The sequence below is a fragment of the Epinephelus lanceolatus genome, chromosome 17, assembly GCF_041903045.1.
Source record: "Epinephelus lanceolatus isolate andai-2023 chromosome 17, ASM4190304v1, whole genome shotgun sequence".
NCBI lineage: Eukaryota > Metazoa > Chordata > Actinopteri > Perciformes > Serranidae > Epinephelus > Epinephelus lanceolatus.
Window position 1 is genome coordinate 14,110,518 of NC_135750.1, and position 17,703 is coordinate 14,128,220.

The 17,703-nt window shown below is 43.2% G+C and overlaps 1 protein-coding gene across 4 annotated transcripts in view; it reads left to right on the forward strand.

The window, feature by feature from the left end:
• Positions 1-17,703, forward strand: part of arfgef3 (ARFGEF family member 3) — a 73,057-nt gene that overhangs the window by 46,541 nt on the left and 8,813 nt on the right. For 3 of the 4 annotated variants that reach the window (XM_033612957.2, XM_078160996.1, XM_078160995.1), the window contains 17 exons: positions 297-442; positions 523-702; positions 839-980; positions 1,203-1,325; positions 1,680-1,783; positions 2,121-2,265; positions 2,405-2,533; positions 3,473-3,649; positions 4,392-4,506; positions 5,883-5,985; positions 11,234-11,365; positions 11,700-11,830; positions 14,548-14,766; positions 15,303-15,474; positions 15,971-16,072; positions 16,541-16,929; positions 17,090-17,579. In XM_033612957.2, coding sequence (XP_033468848.2) covers positions 297-442; positions 523-702; positions 839-980; positions 1,203-1,325; positions 1,680-1,783; positions 2,121-2,265; positions 2,405-2,533; positions 3,473-3,649; positions 4,392-4,506; positions 5,883-5,985; positions 11,234-11,365; positions 11,700-11,830; positions 14,548-14,766; positions 15,303-15,474; positions 15,971-16,072; positions 16,541-16,929; positions 17,090-17,579 — 2,999 coding nt within the window. Of the gene's footprint in view, positions 1-296; positions 443-522; positions 703-838; positions 981-1,202; positions 1,326-1,679; positions 1,784-2,120; positions 2,266-2,404; positions 2,534-3,472; positions 3,650-4,391; positions 4,507-5,882; positions 5,986-11,233; positions 11,366-11,699; positions 11,831-14,547; positions 14,767-15,302; positions 15,475-15,664; positions 15,686-15,970; positions 16,075-16,540; positions 16,930-17,089; positions 17,580-17,703 lie in introns of those variants that run through there. The other variant, XM_078160997.1, reaches the window with a different exon arrangement.

Below are 17,703 nucleotides of genomic sequence, written 5' to 3' on the forward strand. Positions count from 1 at the left end.
ATAGCACAGTGTATACTGAGCCTTAAAGGGCTACATGAGGTGAACATAGACGTCTGCTAAAGTGACCATTATTCTAACATTAAACTCAATTAAACCAAAATTGTAATCTATCGAAAGTCAAGAAGTGAAATTAGGGCCTCTTCTTACTTAGTGGCTTTTTTCGTCTCTCTATTTTTTGTTGGCCATTTGGTCCTAATAACGACACAGTCACTAACACAAAGTCCCACACATGTAGGAAACAAAAAAAGACGGGAATAAAGCCCAATCAGAGCCTGATGTCCCCTCTGTGTCTGTAGGAGAAGCCAAGTCGACACTGGAACGACGCAGTGCTCTCCATCTCTTCCGTCTTGGCGAGGGCATGCTGAGGATCGTCAGGAACAAGAACCGACCTCTGCTCCACATGATGAGGGCCTGGAGCGTGGTGGCCCCACATCTGGTGGAGGTAGGGGACTTCAAAGGGAGTGTTGCTGTTGTTAAGTGTCATTTACACTGTTCCAATAACTCAATTTTTGCTCCTCCTAGGCGGCATGTCACAAAGAGCGCCATGTATCCCAGAAGGCCGTTTCCTTCATCCATGATGTTCTGACGGAGGTGCTGACGACCTGGGCGGAGCTTCCACACTTCCACTTTAATGAGGCGCTGTTCAGGCCCTTTGAGCACATCATGCAGCTGGAGCTGTGTGACGAGGACGTACAGGACCAGGTGGAGTCAAACCTCTTAACATCTGTCCTCATTCTTTTATAAGTTAATTGCATCAATCAATAAACAAGCCAATAAGTCAGTCTCCTTTATTCTGCCGTGCAGTTTAGAAGATGTTTCTCTGCTGGTCTCTCTGCAGGTCATCACATCAATAGGCGAGCTGGTGGAGATGTGCTCTCCTCAGATCCTGTCAGGATGGAGGCCTCTGTTCAGCGCTCTAAGGACCGTCCACAGCAACAAGACTGACACCAAAGACTACCTGCTGGGAGAGTACTCCATGGGTACGTCTGACAGCCTCTGTTCCAAACCAATACACATGCAGTTTATTAAAAAATAATTCCTGAAGGTTATCATCTGAAAGTTCTGAAAGTTGTCTGTTCCTTCCATCCTCCATGCCCCAATCCTTCTTTCTCGCCTTCCTTAACTCTGTCTTTGCTCCCTTTCCCCTTTGTTTCCCCTTTCTCATCCTTCCGTCCATCCCTCCCTCTCCTTCTCTCCTCCAGGGAAGTCCCAGGCTCCAGTGTTCGATGTCTTTGAGGCCTTTATCAACACTGACAACATCCAAGTTTTTGCAAATGCTGCCACCGACTACATCATGTGTCTCATGAAGTTCGTCAAAGGACTAGGTTTGTCTCACATGTACATGCTATTTTTTTTTTTTTTTTTTCCATTTTCAAGGGGAGGTGATTTGTATGCATGTAAATTCACTAATTTTCTTTGTGCAGGCTTTTCTAAGGTTTCTGCAAAAACTTCACATTTAATGTTTGATAGGCCAGCGGCAAAACACTGCTTAATCAGTGTTGTGATTTTTGTGATTGTGATTTTTTTTATAATTTTCCCACATTTTTCATCATAAACAAGTCAAAGACCTTGTTTCGTTTGGGTCGGTCGTCACTTTGCACAGTAACAAAAATTATTTATTTACTTATTTATTTATTACCAAATTATTATTTCCTGTGTGGTTGTCTGTCTGCGTGTAGGGGAGGTGGACTATAAGGAGATTGGAGACTGTGTCAATGCATCAGGTTACAGCTCCACTGACCTCTGCCTGCCTGCTCTTGACTATCTCCGCAAATGTTCGCAGGTAGAAACTTCCTATTACGGTTATGCACTTATCAGGGTATTAAATGTAAAAAAACAATTTTCCTGTCATACTTTTAAAACTGAAGACTTTCAAATTAAAAAATTAAAGCTTTTTAATCAGGGATCCTTTGTGCCCCTTTAATATTCCATTGAGAAACTACACCAGTAGCATGTTTTGCTCTGTAGACAGTCCCAGTAACCGACATAATAACACAATCTACAGTATTGTAGACATTGTTTGTGTAAATATTCATTGAGTAGCCACAGAAAGCAGAAGCATACGTGCAGATACTCGTTCCCCTTCTTCCCTCTAACTTAACGAAGTGTTTGATTGACAGCTTTTGGCAAAGATCTACAAGATGCAGTCCAAGCCGGTGTTCCTGGGGGCGCGACTCGCCAGCCTGCCAATGAGATCCCAGGAACGCTCAATCAGCACTGAGGATGGGATGGACTGTGTCCTGCAGGAGTTTGACGATGACACAGGTAAAGTCTTTTCTTTCATCGTCGTCCTCATGAGTTGTTTTTTGCCTTTGTGCTTTCTGATCCTCTGTGTTCCCCTCTAACTCTCCCTCCACTATCTCTCTAACCCCAGCTGTGTGTGGCTGTACTTTCTGCCCTACAGGTCTGATCCAGGTGTGGATTTTGTTGCTGGAGCAGCTCACAGCAGCCGTGTCAAACTGTCCTCGCCAACACCAACCTCCGACGCTGGAGCTGCTCTTCACTCTGCTCAGAGAAGTCACCACCGTGCCAGGTAACTCACAGACACATGTAGAGACATGTGAGGGCTTGAGAGAGTCTGACGGTGTTCACACCCTTGTTAGGTGAACAATGTAGGAAACTTTTACAACATTGTTTCACCATTTTAGGACAACTGAGCAGGACAGTGATCTTAAACACAACTAGAAAAGCACTCAGAGAGTGCAGACTTCTGCCAAGTAGGTGATATTCCCTCCCCCTCTGCATCAGATTGTGCAGCCTGCATCACAATTAGGTTATTTGTATCACTATGCCTTCACCGTGGAGACACTGTGGTGTATTTCTTTCGTTTTTATTTTGTACCAACACAGAATATAATATGTGTTTTTGTATTTTTCACTTTCTTTTTTTCCAACACAGAACATTAATTTCAACTTTAGAATTACAACAATATTTAGCAAGTAGAACAAGACATGCTTTCCGGCCACCAGATGGCGCTATTTTCAGAAATTGGAATTGCTGCTGAGGCTGTCAGACGATTTTTTATTATTTTATCCACTTTTGCTTCAACCGATCACCACCAGAATTCAATATCATCTGTTCCTTGTCCCATTATCCACCTTTTTCATCAAAATCCGTTCATAACTTTTTGAGTTATGTTGCAGACAAACAGACCAACGCCGGCGAAAAAAACATAATCTCCTTGGTAGAGGTAATAACAAGGTAACCATGGAGTGTTTTACAGACAAACTGTGAAATGTTCTTGAATGACCAAATCAGTCACATGACCTCAGTTGAAATGACCTTGTGCCTCATCTGCCGGAGACCAAATTAAAGGGAAACACCCCCCAGAACAATCATCTCAAGCTGTCTCTGCTCAATTTCTGTAGTTTGCTTTGTGAATAAACTGCTATTTGGACAACGCCTCTGTCAACAACAGACAAACATACCTAGCCTTACAGTCTGTGTTTGTGTCTGTTTCTCCTCCCTACAGGTCCAGGGTTCGCCATCTTCTCCGTCATCCAGCTACTGCTTCCTGTGATGTCACTGTGGCTGCAGCGTAGCCACGGCGACCACTCCTACTGGGATGTGGCAGCTGCAAATTTCAAACATGCCATTGGTCTGTGCTGCGAGCTGGTAGTGGAGCACGTCAACAGTTTCATACACTCAGGTGAGACACAACCGTGTGTGTGGTTGGGGGGTGTGTGTTTAAAGGGTTACCTCAGAGTTTTTGGGTGTAACAAAGACAATCACGTCACGTTCCATTTTCCACCCGGTACAATTCAAAGTTGGTACAATCGCCCACCTGGAGCAGGAAGTGTTGCCAGAGTTTGGGGCACAATTATCATGTGAAAGGTTTTTGAAAGTTTAAGCCCTCAGCATTTCTTCAAGTTTCTCTTTCCGACTTAAAGATTCAGTGCTTGTAGTTTCATTGATGGCCTTAATGCAGGATTGAGTAAACAACAGTAAAAACATGTCTTGATGGCTCAACATGTTGGAGAGCTCAGTGTCCCTGAATTACAAAAAAGTTAAACAGACATTACTCCACACAAACCCCAGCTAACTGCCCGACTGGCATTTAAGACAAGCACTGAATGTAGAGTCTGTATTCTTTTTTAAACTCAGAAACACACATCTGTGATAAAATATTCTAAACTCAAACTTGCACAATCACAAATCTGATGACTTTCTGTTTGTCTCATGTACAGTGTGTGTGCTTGTGCAACGAGGGGAAGTAGAGCATGATTGATGACTTGTTGTTCCACTGCCCCCCCCCCCCCCCCCCCCCCCCCCCCGCTTAGTCAAATTAAATTGTGGCTGCTCCATCTCTAGCCCGTACGCTAACAGGCTGTGTCATGTTGTTGTGTGTGTGTGTGTGTGTGTGTGTATGTTTCTGCCCTCCCTTATTGCAGATATTGGATACGAGTCTCTGATCAACCTGATGTTGAAGGATCTGTTCAAGCTTCTGGTGGCTTGTGTGTCTGAGCCTGCAGAGACCATCTCCAGAGTGGGCTGCTCCTGCATCAGGTGACAGCACATAACTCCTTGTGTCCTCTGGGAGTCAATGATAAATCAGTCACCACAGTGAAATACATGTCGAAACAGAGACACTTCTCTATTTCTGTGTGTTCCATAGATCACGGATTTCAGTAGCTGAAATAGCTGCTGCTACAAAAGGAGAAAGAAGAATACATGATGTTGCTGATTGCATCATACAAAATTATTTGATTTTGAATTGCAATAGGACTCTTTGATTTTTGAAAAAAAATTGCATTTAGATAATATCCCTGAATTGTTCAGCCCTAGTTTGAGCTGGTAGAGTTGAGTAAGTCTAAGAAGAATTCTTTGCTGTCTTTAAGAATAGGGCCTAAGGCCAAAACACACCGACGGCAAATGCCACGTGTCATACTTCACACCACTGTCCTAGTCCCAGCCTTGCATTTTTTTTTCCCCACTCGCTCTCTGCTTGTACCTACTAGCAGCTCTTTTCCAGCTCCTGCACCTATGGCAGCTCAGCTCCTCTCCATACCATCGTGGTATAAAGAGAACTCTGTTGCTGTTGCTGTGTCTCGTGTGTGACAAAGACTGGATGAGGAGAGATTTGTTGCTGAGGTTGAGAAATATCCCGAGCGAAATGACCCACAGTCCTGTCATTATAGATTCAGTGGTCAAAAAGATATTGCCTGGCGAGTCATAGCTGTGGAGATTGGCTCTTCAGGTGAGACACAAGTTTAACTAGGGGCTGTCAACACAGCGCAATGCAAGGGTGGAGGAAGTTCAGATCTTTCAGTAAGAGTTGTAAAAGTTTGCATGGTCGTCTTTTTACAAGCTGCGACGCATCCAGTGTGTGCTAGAGGTAGCACTTGATGCGGGTCTTATGACAAGCCACACCACAACAGCGACTCTACGTTTTCAGCTCTATTCTATTCCCTCCTATTGAGCCGATGAAAATACCAAAAAACAATCCAACAACCCTACATACACCATCCTGTTGTCTGAAATACTCACTATAGCACCAAATGTGGATTAATCCGCTGCTGAAAATAGTCCCCAACATAGTCACTTTTTCCTCTTGTTTGATAAACATGTGCTGAAAACTACAGTGCCCAGCTGTCTTCTGAAATTACTGAGAGAAACTAAAAATATCTCACATACATATATGAAGATTTACATCCTCAGTAGAAACCACTGGGTTAGAGACTAAGCGCCACAGAGATAGATGGACTCACTTAGTAGTTTTGGTATTTTTGGGAGGACTTGTTTACAGTAACAAAAATAAAAAACAATCCCAGTCCTATGTTTAATCTGTCACAAAGTAGTCACAAAGTAGATACAGGCAAAGATAGAACTGTCTCTGTCTCATCTAAACACTGTTGTTTATCTTGTTGTCCGTCTTTCTCCAGGTATATTTTGGTCACAGTGGGTCCAGTGTTCACAGAGGAAATGTGGCGGTTGGCCTGCTGTGCTCTGCAGGATGCTTTTTCTGCTACATTAGAGCCTGTCAAGGTACACACACACACACACACACACACACACACACACACACACACACACACAAATTGCATGCAAATACTAGTGGCGTATTACATGGCTTACGTGCTCTCACGTCACCCCTCAGCAGACACAGGAATGTAAACAGGAAGGAGAAATATACAGATAAGAAAATTAACAGATATACACATAAAGAAACTCAACAGGCCAGTCCACTGTAGTAAACCACATAATCCATCCCCAATCTGAAACTGCTGGTTGGGACAGAAGTAATCTGAAAGCCTTTGCTGCTAATACTGTCAACATGCTGACACTCCACGTTAAGCTTGATAACCCCAGTTAACCTCACACACACACAAACACGCCGACAGAGCCCTGCAGCTGTGAGCAACAACTGTTTGTTTCCTCACTGCGTTGGGGTTTTATTCTGTTCCATCGTCTCTTTTCTCCGTTAAACTGATTAAAAGAAAATGCTGCTTCAAAGCTGTCGTACGTTCTGCTGTTAATTCAAATCCTTTTGTGATGAGTACAGCTGTGGGTTTAACATACTGGAGTTGCCACCTGAGTTTTGTTTACAAAGCTTGACTTGGAGGTATACAACTTTTTTTCCATTAAGCCCCTTTTTATTTCACAAAAAATATGTTTCTCAAATGTGTAAACATAACAGCAAAATAGATTTTAGACTATTTAACTCTTACCCATCCATCCATGTTCATCAGCTTGTCTGTGGCCGGGTCACAGGGGCAGCAGGCCGAGCAAAGCCTAGATGTCCCTCTCCCCAGGTATGCTTTCCAGCTCCTCCTGGTGGACCCCAAGGCGCCAGGCCAGACGAGATATATAATCCCTCCAGTGTGTTCTGGATCTGCCCCGGGGCCTCCTACCAGTGGGACATGCCTGTAGCACCTCTAATGGGAGGCGTCAAAGAGGCATCCTGGTCAGATGACCAAAACAGCTGACCCCTTTTGACATGAAGGAGCAGCAGCTCTACTCCAAGCTTCCTCCGGATGTCCGAGATCCTTACTCTATCTCTAAGGCTGAGCCCAGCCACCCCACGGAGGAAACTCATTTCAGCCAGTTGTATCCGTGACCTCATTCCGTGAGGGTTGGGACGTTCACCACGATGGTACAGCACAGCACCCACATCACTGCAGACACCGTTCCAAACCACTGACCCATCTCATGCTCTATTCTACTCTCACACGTGAACAAGACCCCTGAGATACTTGCACTCCCTCGCTTAAGGCAGTAACTCCCTCCCAACCCAGAGGGAGCAATCCACCGGTTTCCACCAGAGAACCATGGCCTCAGACTTGGAGGTGCTGACTCTCATATCAAACTCAGAAGCTGAGTTTTTGACAGGCTCAGTATGGGACATACATATGTTATTCTTTCCAGGGTACTGGACAACACAGAACAGTTTTAATAGGCTCCCACTGGTCCCAGGGGAGACGCCCCTTCCTCTCGATCTCCACTCATTCTACCAAACTACATTTCCAAGATACCTTTTTCACCCGTGCACCAACCTGTTCTTTCAGTTCTGGTGCCTTTGTTTTCTCCCAGTGTCTCAAAATAACTTGACGGACTGTTACTATCCCAACAGTAATAACAGAAAAGGCACACTTGGGTATGTTTGGTATTTGGGACTGGTCCCCCAGTAAACATAACTTTGGACTCAAAGTGGTTTTTGAACCAAACCAACTACTTAAATACGTTGTATACCTGGATCCATTACTCACTCAGAATGAGATTGCGGATACAAGCGGCATAAATGAGTTTTGTGTGTGGGGTGTCTGGGCTCAGCCTTAGAGATAGGATGAAGAGCACTGACATCCTGAGGGAGCTCGTGGTAGAGCTGCTGCTCCTTGAGTGGTTCAGGCATCTGATCAGGATGCCTCCTGTGCTCCTCCCGTTAGAGGTGTTCTGGGCATGTCCCACTGGTAGGAGGCCCTGGGGTAGAACCAGAACATGATGGAGGGATTACATATCTTGTCTGACCTGGGAACGCCTTTGGGTCCCCCAGGAGGAGCTGGAAAGCGCCACTGGGGAGAGGGATGTCTAGGGTGCTTTGCCCTGTGACCCAGCTCAGAAAAAGCAGACAAAAATGGAATGGAATGGAGCCAGCACTTAACAATGACTGAACAACTGTTGGTTTATTCATACTTATCAATTCTGAATATTTTAAACAGTTTTAATACTCATTTTCTGCAGTATCAATACTCCAGTACCAGCTGCCTCTTGTTGTGCCCTCTTGATATACGTGTTTACTACAGTCATTCAGCTGTCATTGTCATGTTACAACCTTGTTTATCTTTCAATGAAAAAAATTTACCTCGTATTCTCTCAATGTCAAATTTTCCCCATGGTATTGTATCAAAGTTAGAAATTCCAGTATGGTTACGGCGCTACTCTGCACTGCATACATTTCAGTATTGCTCAGAAAGATTCAGTATTGGGTTTTAGTGTGTGAGTGTGTGTGTACAGTTTAGCTGTTGGGTTAAAAACTTGCTGAGTTATACTGTCTGGGAAATTTTACAGCCGGCCCAGCTTTACAGGAAAACAGGAGACCGTGTTAATTTGTTAATGGTGCTACCTGCTGCGTTTTAGTCCTGTGGGAGATCACAGATTTAGAGAGTACACCCTGAGCTGGAATCCAACCCCTGCTGTTCCATTTCAGCTGTGTGTGTGTGTGTGTGTGTGTGTGTGTGTGTGTGTGTGTGTGTGTTCAGTAGAGGTGACATCGGCAGGCATTTTTTTGGTGGCTGTGGTGTGTTCCTGCAGTTCTGTGGCAGCTGACTGCAGATAAGCAGCTTTACAGCTTAGAGCCACATCTTTGTGTTTGTGTGTGTGTGTGTGTGTGTTTCAGTGAGAGAGATGATGATGATGATGATCTTACCACCACTGACAGATTTTCTTTGCTCATTTCTAGAAGATTTGATTTTGAGGACTGAAACAGACCAAATGAGTTGTCTATAAATTTGCTGGTTTATGTTCTTAGTGTTGTAGCAAAGTGTTTGAAGTAAAAAAAAGAAGAAATGTTTGGTCCGTTTTCGATTCTTTCTTCTTAGTGAAGCAGTTTGTGGTGGATTTTATCGTACAGATGAGCAACTGCGTCACAGGTTATTAGAAAAACTCTTGAGTTTATCTCCACAGTGCATTGGGAGTTTGCAGGCTTAAAACTCTCAGTTTAATATATAAAATCTATAGCTTAGCATGCTCTTAGCCACATTGACGGACATGCAGTCATTTTGTTTATGTAACAGCTTTTGTGACTGTGTTGCATGTTGGGGATAATGGTTTTGTTTTATGTGGCACATCATATTTATTTAGATCTTATGTATGCCGTTTATATAAGAGCCTTGGTCCTCCAGTGGCATGTCATATGCTTTAAAGCTGTAATTATAAATTGAGCTGTAACTTTGAGTGGTTTGTTGGGCAGTTTTTCATGCGTTACATATGTGTAGATACATGACATTACAAGTCTAATTGTAAAATGGGACATATGGAAGCAGTTAGGTTACGTTTCTTACTGCTTTTTGATGATGCTCTTGAGTTATTCGTGTTTGGTTTAACTTAAATTTTCTGAACTTCAGGGTCAGTGCGTCGTATGATTACAGAGTTATGGGAGATTTATTTTACTGAATTATTTAAATGTATGCATGATTCATAATTAAGAAGAAGATACATTTAAATGGGTTTTTAAAATGTCGAAATGTCGTATTTTTCATGATCCATGTGGGTGTCCCTCCAGTATTTTGCTCCGTCACAAGTTGATAAAATATTTTAAATGTAAAGTTTTTGTTTTGGTTTGGTTTTTTTAATCATTATTCGGGGGAAACCGCCATAATTCAAATCCCTGCTCTGCCCTATATGTGCATTTTTTATACTAAGAAAAACAGTCTTTGTATCTTTTTCATTTCTTTGTGTCCAGTTACCAACATATCACAGTTACTCTCTCAAGAAAATCTAGAATTGTCAGAGGAAATGCATGAATTAAAAATATGTTGATATGCAATATATGGACAACTGCATTAAATATGCTAAGGGATTTTGTTTTATATACTTGGGTGTAAAATAAAAAAGAAGAAGAAGAAGAATGTTTGTAGGCCACTGGCAGCCCTTACCATAAAGCTTACCCTATGGCATGCAGACGTCAATCCTTAACATGTAGCTTATGCTTTCACACACATCAACATGTGACCTCTGACTGGGCTTATAGAAAAGCGTTTTTTTAAGCACTGCATTGAGGTCACATCAGATATAATGTATATACTGTATTAAACTGAGTAATACTTTGGGTTTATCGGGGGGGGGGGGGGGGGGGGGTTTCCATCTGCTTGCGACGCATGTAGTTTAGTGATGGATTCACCAGCTTTCACCTTTTTACCTGAGACTGTGTAGAAAAATGTTATGTAGCAGGGTTTTCCCTGAGTTTTTTTGAGACCAAGGTGGCAGAGGCCTGTGGCAGGGGGCATCTTGACAGCTGTACTTTTAGATACGTTCCCCCCTCTATTAAATATGAAAGGAGTCCCCCACATGCTTGAGCTTTACACTGCTGACTTGTATAATCAGAACAGACATGTCCCGTGATTTTCAGCCTTCTATGATTATATTTACCCTTTACAGCAGGCACATCCTGACAGCTGAGAATATGACTGTCAGGTATTGTCCCCCCTATTAAATATGAAAGGAGGCTGAAAATCACAGGACATGTCTGTTCTGATGATACAAGTCAGCAGTCCTGAAATGTGTGTTTCTCTTCTATAATACACATTCTACATCTCGGAGGCGATGTCTTTCCACATACGGGCTTCCTTCGCCTTTCAAATGGGGCAGAGCTCCGTAGGAAACAGTAGGAGAGACACAGCCCGAGGGGGAACCGGGATCTGACACAACACCAGAGGGAGAAGCAGGTCCGTGGAGCTGTGCGCCGGACAAAAGTAATGGGTTTGTGCGCGCAAAAGAGGCTACATCTGAACGCCCCCCCATGCACACACGCTTTAACCAAGGCGGCGACCAAAATCACCCAGGTGGCCCGCCTTTGTCTTAGATAGGCAAAGAAAACCCTGTGTAGGCTATATGTATTACGAAAACAGGGGTTTGCATCACGCATAAAAGTTCCTGTGTACTGCAGGTATTGGGACTGTTCTTTTCCATAGTGTATTCAAGTCAAGTATGTTTGAGTGAGACTCATCAACATCCAGCAACAGATGCAGGAGGAACTGCCTGTTGACGTCTTTCTCTCTTGCTCTGTGTCTCTCCGTAGAACCTCCTCGCGTGTTTTCATAGCGGTTCGGACAGTTTCTCTGGGGACGCCTGTGAGGTGAAGGTGGCAGCTCCGTCTCACTCTCCTTCAGCCGAGGCCGAGTATTGGAGGATCAAGGCAATGGCTCAGCAGGTCAGTAATGACTTTAATACTGTGTGATAACCCCGACAAGTGTCTTTCATGTGCTGTTGGGACAGTGAAGAGGTCCAGCTATGTTCAAGTCCATTTATGTATTTGCATGTTCGTTGCTGCTTCACTCTTGAGTGTTTTAACCATAAAGGTAGATACCAATCTTTATTGTTTCCCTTAAACAACGGTGGGACAAAAAATAAACTCTCAGGAAACAAATGAGCCTGAGAGTTCAGGAATTAACAGTAATAAGGTCAAACATCCCCTGTTTGCTTTTCAATCCGTTCACATTTTTAACAATCGAGTGCCTTATCTTAATGTCCTCTTTGTGTCCCAGGTCTTTATGTTGGACACCCAGTGCTCTCCAAAGACGCCCAACAACAAGGAGGGCTTTGAGCACGCTCAGTCCTGCGTTCTCATCATCGAGCTGCCATCTGACCAACAATCCAACGGACACACTCAGAAGAGGTAGACAACACTCACACGAACAAACACACTGAAGCATGTTTCCCTCCACATGTGATGATAATTAACCAACAGAGTTTCATTTTCTAACCTCGCACCCAAACTAAAACTACATTCCTCTGCTCCTGACCCCAAAATACAGTCTACCCAAACTCTAACCAATAGGATTCATGTTGGTATTTTGTCACTGGGCTCATTGGTTTTCCTTTTAGTGAGGATTTCAAGTCACAAACAGTGAACACTGTCAGTGCTTGTGAGTTCAAAAACACACAATACCCCAAAGCTCTTCTGTCCTTCTTGAACTCCTGCTGTATTTGTGACTTGCTGAATCATTCTTATCATGTCAAGATAAGATAAGATAAAGAAGAAGGAGAGAAACGCAAAAATCTGAGTGATAATAGCAATAAAATGATAATAACAGTTTCAGTGTTAGTGGCGGGGGAGAATTGGATGTTGGGAGAAAGAGAGTTTTGGGGCAGCGACAGAGAAAGCCCTGTCCTCATAACACTTAGTCCTTGTTTCAGGATGGACCGTAGTCCTTGGTCAGATGATCTCAGTTCTCTCACAGTGTGATACAGTAAGAGGAGCTCTATGATGTAAGAGGGGCGAGGCTGTTTAATACTTCGTAGACAAACATCTTTATTTTAAAGTATATCCTGTAGCTAGCAGGCAGCCAGTGGAGGGAGGCAAGAATGGAGGTAATGTGCCCCCTCTTTTTTGACCTTGTTAAAACTCTTGCTGCTATATTATGGACTAGTTGAAGACTGGATAAACAAGACTGAGTAAAACCAAAATATAATGAGTTGCAGTAGTCGAGGTGGGAGGAAATGAAGACGTAGATAACCTTCTCCATGTCAGAAATGCAGAGAATTGATTTGAGTTTGGAGATTGTGCGCAACTGCGTAAAAAACTTCAATTCAGAAATATGACTCCCAGATTTTTAACATGATATTTGACAGAGGGGGCCAATGGGCTAAGGTGAGGAGAAATAATGCAATAATAAAGACTTTTAATTTTAAGTTAGGATGTGAAGAGATCATGCATTGTACTGATGACACACGGAAAGTCAAATGTATTTTAATATGTTTCAAAAGCAAATTTTTAAATATTTGCATTGGGGTGGGAATCAACAGACGGCCCCTGATATTATTATAGTATTATATATAGTATTGTTGTAACATATATTACAATATATTGCGATTTATTACCTTTTGTCAAATATAAATTCAGGACAAACTTTGTCAACATTAGTTTTCACTCTGTTCGTCTTACTTTAATCATTTTTATTGCAGCAAAATATATTTAGTTGACTGTAAAAGCAAATATTTTTATTTTTTGAGTTGGCTACCAAAAGTTTAATTTGTATTTGCAATGTTAATAATTTATATGATAAATATTGATACCTCACATCTGTGTATCAGTACAATATTGCCATGCAAATTATCACAATACTATGTTGTATCGATTTTTTTCGACCACCCGATACGTGTTCTGTTTTGCCTTTTGTGTACCTGTGTAGCCAAGACTTCAGCAGTCGGCCACAACATGTGATGAAACACAGCTACTGTTGCACTGTGTTTTTCCAACACGCAGCATGAAAGCACATTTTGTCTTGTCTTCCTCATCCAACGTGTCCAGCTCATTAGCTAACAGCTGTTTTGGAGACTTGTGTTTTTTTATTGGAAATATTGCATGGAGTACAGAACTGTGTTGTTTTCTCTGACAGGAATGCTGCCGGATTAACTTAAATCTAACCTCCACTAACTGTCTTTGCCTTTTTTGTTGTTTGTTTGTTTTTGCTGCTGTGGTTACAGGAAAATTGGGTAAGGCTGTTTTCTGTGACGTTGTCAGTTTTAACAGTGTGAAAAATGTCAACATACAGTCAGGCCCTGCTTGGGTCTGTGTGATCTCCACAGTCAAACTAACGTAACAACGTGTAGAGCTGCACAATGTGGAGTGTGTGTTGGATATTGGTGCCATGAGATAAATCCTGAACATGAGGTCGGATTTTCTGTGTAATTATATAAAAACGAGTTTAAAATCATGTTTAATTTAACAGATAATGGTAATTATGAAATTATATTTTCAATGTGCATCCTGTGTTTTGACAGCACAGCCTTTTGTTATAGGTTTAACATGGAATTTCGCACTAGTGTAGTTGTACAGTATGATACATTGTGCAGCTCTGTCCACATGCAACACATTACTCATATGCTGTGTGTGCCACATGTAGCTCCTTGTCCCGTGCATGACATATGATCCCTGCTGTCATGTGTGTAAGTTTGTTGTTCCCTTGGTGTGTCAGTATGTAATGCTTACCCTATCATGCCAAACAGTATAGCTGTAAATCTGAGTTCCTCTTATATAAAGTCAAGGGAAATAAAGTCTTCTCCCACAAACACACTGATGATTTTATAGCTGCTAGTCTGTCTCTTATCTAATACAAATCAGAGAGTCCTCATTGGTCCAAAAGAAATTAATGAAAGCTCATTCTTCATTAAAGCCTTTTTGTTTTTGACTATTTGAAAGTTGTTAGCCCCTCTAGAAATTCAGTATGCACTAAAGCCGCTGAACAGTAGCTATTGCATTGGTTTATAACAGCCTAGTTTCAGTACAACATTGTTTATTTCTTAGTTGAGCAAAGAGATTGTCCTTATTTATAAAATAAAAACTTAATAAATGTGATTTGACCGGCGTCCTGGTTATTTTAAATCCTTCAGGATCCCATTCCGGACCATCGTGGTGAGCCTGCTGTCCCACCAGGTCCTGCTCCAGAACCTCTATGACATCCTGCTGGAGGAGTTCGTCAAGCAGCCCGAAGGAAACGAAAGGGTCACACCTGTGACCTCTGACCCCAGCCGGGCCACAGCAGGCTTCCTGCGCTACATCTCCATGACTAATTTAGCCATAATTCTGGATCTGCTGCTGGATTCCTACAGGTCACTGCAACAATAAAGTCAGGCATATATGCAGATGACAGTATCATATGGATCTGTAATCCTGCTAGTTTCAGGAATACAAACTAAGAGAGTCGGATAATAAAATTAACTGGACTAATGTTAATCATCTTTACACACAGTTCAATGGTGTTCATTATGTCTTCAGTTTCTGATAATGAGGTTAGTTGTTCTTGTATCTCAGACATGTGTTAGGATGTTACATACCTTGACATGTTCGGCGGAAACTTCCGCCTTCCTCATCCTGTCACTTTTGACAAGATGATCACGCCTCCCTAATATCAGCTGATTGACAGATCAGCTGATAATGACACGTCACAACCACCACCAAGTGACACTTCTGAGGAAGGCGGAAGTTTAGGGAGGCGTAACCATCCTGTCACTTTTGACAGGATGATCATGCTTCCCTAATATCAGCTGATTGACAAATCAGCCTAACACATGTCTGAGATAAAAGAACAGCTTAAGTCATTATCTTTACACACAGTTGCTTAATCTCCTGTTATTTTCTTCTGCAGGACGGCACGGGACTTTGACACTCGGCCAGGTCTGAAGTACCTGCTGATGAAGGTGTCGGGTGTTTGTGGAGCGGCTAATCTTTACCGTCAGTCTGCCATGAGCTTCAATCTGTACTTCCAGGCCCTGCTGTGTGCCACGCTGAGCCAAGCTGACAGCATGACTGCACAGCAGGTAGAAACCAATCAAAACTCTTTAGTCTGTTTTATTCAATGTTGAAGTCCAAGTTTTAATTAAAAGCTACACTAAACATTCTTTATACTAACAATGGATTTGAGTGAAAGGGTTAGAGATGAGTGCCTGATTTGATGTCTAGCACCAGATTTAAAATGTATTTTCAGTTCTACCTTTGTGTTTTTGATAGGTGTCACGAAGTTCATAGCAGGTATTTTTATATTTGAAACAATTGCATTACTAAAATAATACATTAAAACTCATTCATTCATTTATTTGATTACATTTTTTAATCTAATAATGTGCACACCGTAGCAATGTGTTGGCATCCATCTGTTGAGGACGTAGCAGTCATATCTTAACATTTTAGCAACCATCTATAAAACATGATAATCATGTTGAGTAGCGACACAGCTGCCACTTTGAAGGTGCAGCTACTAACAAATCATTAGCAATCAATACTCTGTTTCACGTTTGAACCTTTCATCATATTTAGGTGAAGAGGATGCTGTATGAGGAAGAGGAGGGGAGCTCTGACTCTTCTCACCCTGGCTCTGCTTCTTCAGAGGATGAAGACATCTTTGAAGAGACAGCACAGGTAATGCACACACAGAAACACACACACACCTTCTGTTTTGTAGTAATCACTCGTAACAAAGAATAATGAAGTTTTTACAGTGATGATTGAACTTATTCTCAGTTTGAAAGAAAGGTAGAAACATGAACTTTGATTTGAAATGAAAAACAGAAGAACTGTTTAATAAGTATGAGCAGTGACGGCCACAAAAAAAGAAAATAGAGCAGGTGCACATAGAGGTCACAGTGATTGACAGGTGACCACTGAAACAAACAAAAAACAACAACAACACAAAAGATTTGCCAGGATTAGTCTTCCTGCTGCTCTCTTTTCCGTGAGTAATTTCCCCTTTAGTTTGTGTCAGTTTATCTAGGACAGTCCTCAGAGGGTTTCCTGAACTTTTCAACCTCCTAATGTAACAAGGGAGATGAATCACTCATCTTGTTGTGATAACAAAATATTCACCTTACCCTGTGTTTCCTCCGTCAGGTCAGTCCCCCTCGCGGACGGGATAAACGTCATCACTGGCGAGCTCCGATCCCGTCTCTCAGCGTGCAGCCGCTGAGCAGCGCAGACTGGGCCTGGCTGGTCAAACGCCTCTACAAGCTGTGCATGGATCTGTGCAACAGCTACATTCAAATGCACCGCGACCTGGAGAGCACTCTGGAGGAGACGGCGTTGCTGAGAGGAGTAGGGGGAGGACCAGGAGGAGATCACGTCTTCTTCCTGCCTCTCTTCCAGTCGGAGACGTCCACCCCGACGTCAGCAGGCGGGCTGTCGGCGAGGGGAACGCCATCAGAGGAAGGCGGGTACAGGTGTCAGGCTGCGGACAGCGCAGCATCGCCAGGAGAAACACCCACACCCAGCCCAGGATTCAGGTTTGACTTGAAAAAATGTCAATGTGAAATGTTGCACATATTCTACACAAGATACATCCCGCATCCTTCTGACGTACCCGAGGTGCTGTCTCCACCCTCATATCAGTGCTAGATAACTCATTCTATCAAATTAAAGTGACCATTTCTTCTCTCTTCACAGCTGCACAGGCAGTCTGCCCCACCACTTTCGCACCGGTGGTGAGAGGAGGGACTCCAGCCTCACAGCAAGCTCAGTCGGAGGAGCTTCTGTCAGCGCTGGACCGGGAAGGAGAAAGGAATGGTGGGAAAGCGCCGGGAACAAACTGTACACGATCGCCACGGACAAAACCATCAGCAAGCTGATGATGGAGTACAAACGCAGGAAACAGCAGCAGCAGCAGCAGCAGCAGAGCCACGTCAACCTGTTCATGAAGGAGCAGGGCCGGGCGACGGCAGCAGGAGGGGGAGGAGGCATGGAGGAGAGGAGGGGCCCCGTGGAGCCACAAAGGCCCCCGCAGAGGCCACAACATCTGGTGGACCAGCAGTGCCCCCCCTTGAGGCACTCTGTCAGTGCGGGACCAGAGATTCTGAGGCAGGAGAAGAGACCACGGTCAGGATCCACCATCAGCTCCCAGAGCATCTCGCTGAGGGACTCTGAGGCTCAGATACAGGTACAGTGAGCAGGGAGCTAGAATACACAACAAATTCAATCAAGTTCACATGTGCAGTCATGCAAATGTGTATATGTGTAAACATCACCTTGTGTTTCCAGCTTAGTCGTTGAAATAGTTTCTC